General features: G+C 55.1%; 1 protein-coding gene across 1 annotated transcript in view; it reads right to left on the minus strand.

Annotated features, from left to right (window-relative positions):
- Nucleotides 1–1,951, minus strand: part of EAH_00059150 (hypothetical protein, conserved) — a gene marked incomplete at both ends in the record, with an annotated part of 6,372 nt that extends 4,421 nt beyond the window's left edge. The window contains 4 exons of the mRNA XM_013397196.1: nucleotides 43–236; nucleotides 374–770; nucleotides 1,117–1,594; nucleotides 1,844–1,951. Of these exons, the coding sequence (XP_013252650.1) occupies nucleotides 43–236; nucleotides 374–770; nucleotides 1,117–1,594; nucleotides 1,844–1,951 (1,177 nt within the window). The remainder of the gene's footprint in view (nucleotides 1–42; nucleotides 237–373; nucleotides 771–1,116; nucleotides 1,595–1,843) is intronic.

Raw genomic sequence — 1,951 nt, forward strand, 5'->3', positions numbered from 1 at the left:
CCAGACAGCAGCAGCAAGCCATCGGTTTGCTGCTGCACTGACGGTTCTTCAGCGAGACTGCTGTTGCTGCTGCGGCTGCTGTTGCTGCTGCTCCTGCTGCTGCTGTTGCTGCTGCTGCAGCTACGGAGGGACTCCCTGTACAGCTCATCTTGCTGCTGCATCAGCTGCAGCAAATCTTCTCTTGCTGCTGCTTCTAGTCGCCTCCGCTCTTCTGCTGCAGCAGCCCTTTGCAAAGCCTGAATGAGTCGCAAACCCTAAACCCTAAACCCTAAACCCTAAACCTCAAAATGGAGCCCCGATTCACACTCAACTCCGCCCACGCGACTGCAGCAGCAGCAGCAACAGCAGCAGCAGCAACAGCAGCAAAGCACACCTGGCTGCGGTGCTGCAGCAGCAATCTCTCGGGTTTATTTTCACCTCCCAGCAACTGTCCCCTCGACAGCAGCAGCAGCAGAAGCAGCGAGCCGCAGCGTTCATCTCGTTGCTGCACGCTGTCGCTGCTGCTGCTGATGAAGGTTGTATAAGCAGAGTGTAGAGCAGCAGCAGCGAGCGGCTGCTGCTGCACCTGCAGCTGCTGTTTCAGCTGCTGCAGCTCCGCTAGCACTGCAGCACCGTCAACTGTCTGCATCACAAAACAGCAAACATTGAGCCCCTTGCTACTGCTACTGCTACTGCTGCTGCTGCTTGCTGCTGCTGCTGCTTGCTGCTGCTGCTGCTGCTGCTGCTGCTGCCGTTCTACGGTTCCTGGCTCTTGCCAGTAACAGCCCCTGCTGCAGCAGGCGCCGAATTCAGCAGCAGCAGCAGCAGCAGCAGCCGCAACAGCAACAGCAGCAGCAGCAGCAGCAGATTATCCGAAGAGCAGCTCAATTACAATAACAACAAGATTAGCAGCAACAAGAGGAACCCTGAGGTATGTACGAATAGAAAACAGCAGCAGCGCTATTTGCATGCGCCAGCCGCCTTCTGCTGCTGCTGCTCCCCCAGGAGATGCAGCAGCAGAAGCAGCAGCAGCAGCAGAGACTGAGTGCAGCCGCAACTTACGAAGGAACCGCTCTGCGTTTAGTATTGCAGCAGCATTTAACAGCAGCAGCACAAACTCAAGGATGTGCAGCAAACACAGCGCCATCCTTCCGCCTCCTGCTGCTGTTGCTGCTGCTGCTGCTGCTGCTGCTGCAGCTCCCGCTGTTGCTGCTGCTGCTGCTGCTGTTGCAGCTCCCGCTGTCCCTGCTGCTGCTGCTGCTGTTCCCTCGCCCTGGAAGGCAATTCCACAGTAGTGGTGGCTGCTGCTGCTGCTGTTGCTGCCTCTGTTGCTGCTGCGTGTGTTGCTCTGCTGCTGTTGCTACAGCTGTTGCTACAGCTGTTGCTGTTGCTGCTGCAGTTGCTAATGCTATTGCTATTGCTATTGCTATTGCTGTTGCTGTTGCTGCTTCTGTTGCTGTTGATGCAACTGTTGTTGTTGTTGTTCCTGCTGTTGTTGCTGCTGTTCCTGCTGTTGTTGCTGGTGTTGCTGCTGCTGCTGCTGCTGCAGCGAGACTCTTTATAAGAGCTGAGGGCTCCGAAGGTTTGTGTGTATAATACAGCAGCAAAAGAAAAGCTGCAGAGACACACTGCAGCAAACAACACAACTAAAATGCATGGTGTTGCTGCTGCTGCTGTTGTTGCTGCTGCTGCTGCTGCCAACCATAAAATTCCGCTGCTGCAGACATGCACCAGCAGCAGCAGCAGCAGCTGCTGCTGCTGCTGCAGTGGCAGCCTGTGTTGTCTTTGAGGTTTGCTGCTGCAGTTGTTGCATTAAGTTAATTTGTTTATTTCTTTAGCAGCAAAACAAATAAAGACTTTCTACCTGCACCGCCTATCCCTCCTTCTTCTCCTGCTGTTGTCGTTACCACCGCTGCTGCTGCTGCTGCTGCTGCTGTTGCTGCTGCTGCTGCACTGCGGCTGCTGTTAAGGC

Source organism: Eimeria acervulina, genomic scaffold (genome assembly GCF_000499425.1).
Source record: "Eimeria acervulina Houghton genomic scaffold, Eah_scaff1382, whole genome shotgun sequence".
In the NCBI taxonomy this organism is placed as follows: domain Eukaryota; phylum Apicomplexa; class Conoidasida; order Eucoccidiorida; family Eimeriidae; genus Eimeria; species Eimeria acervulina.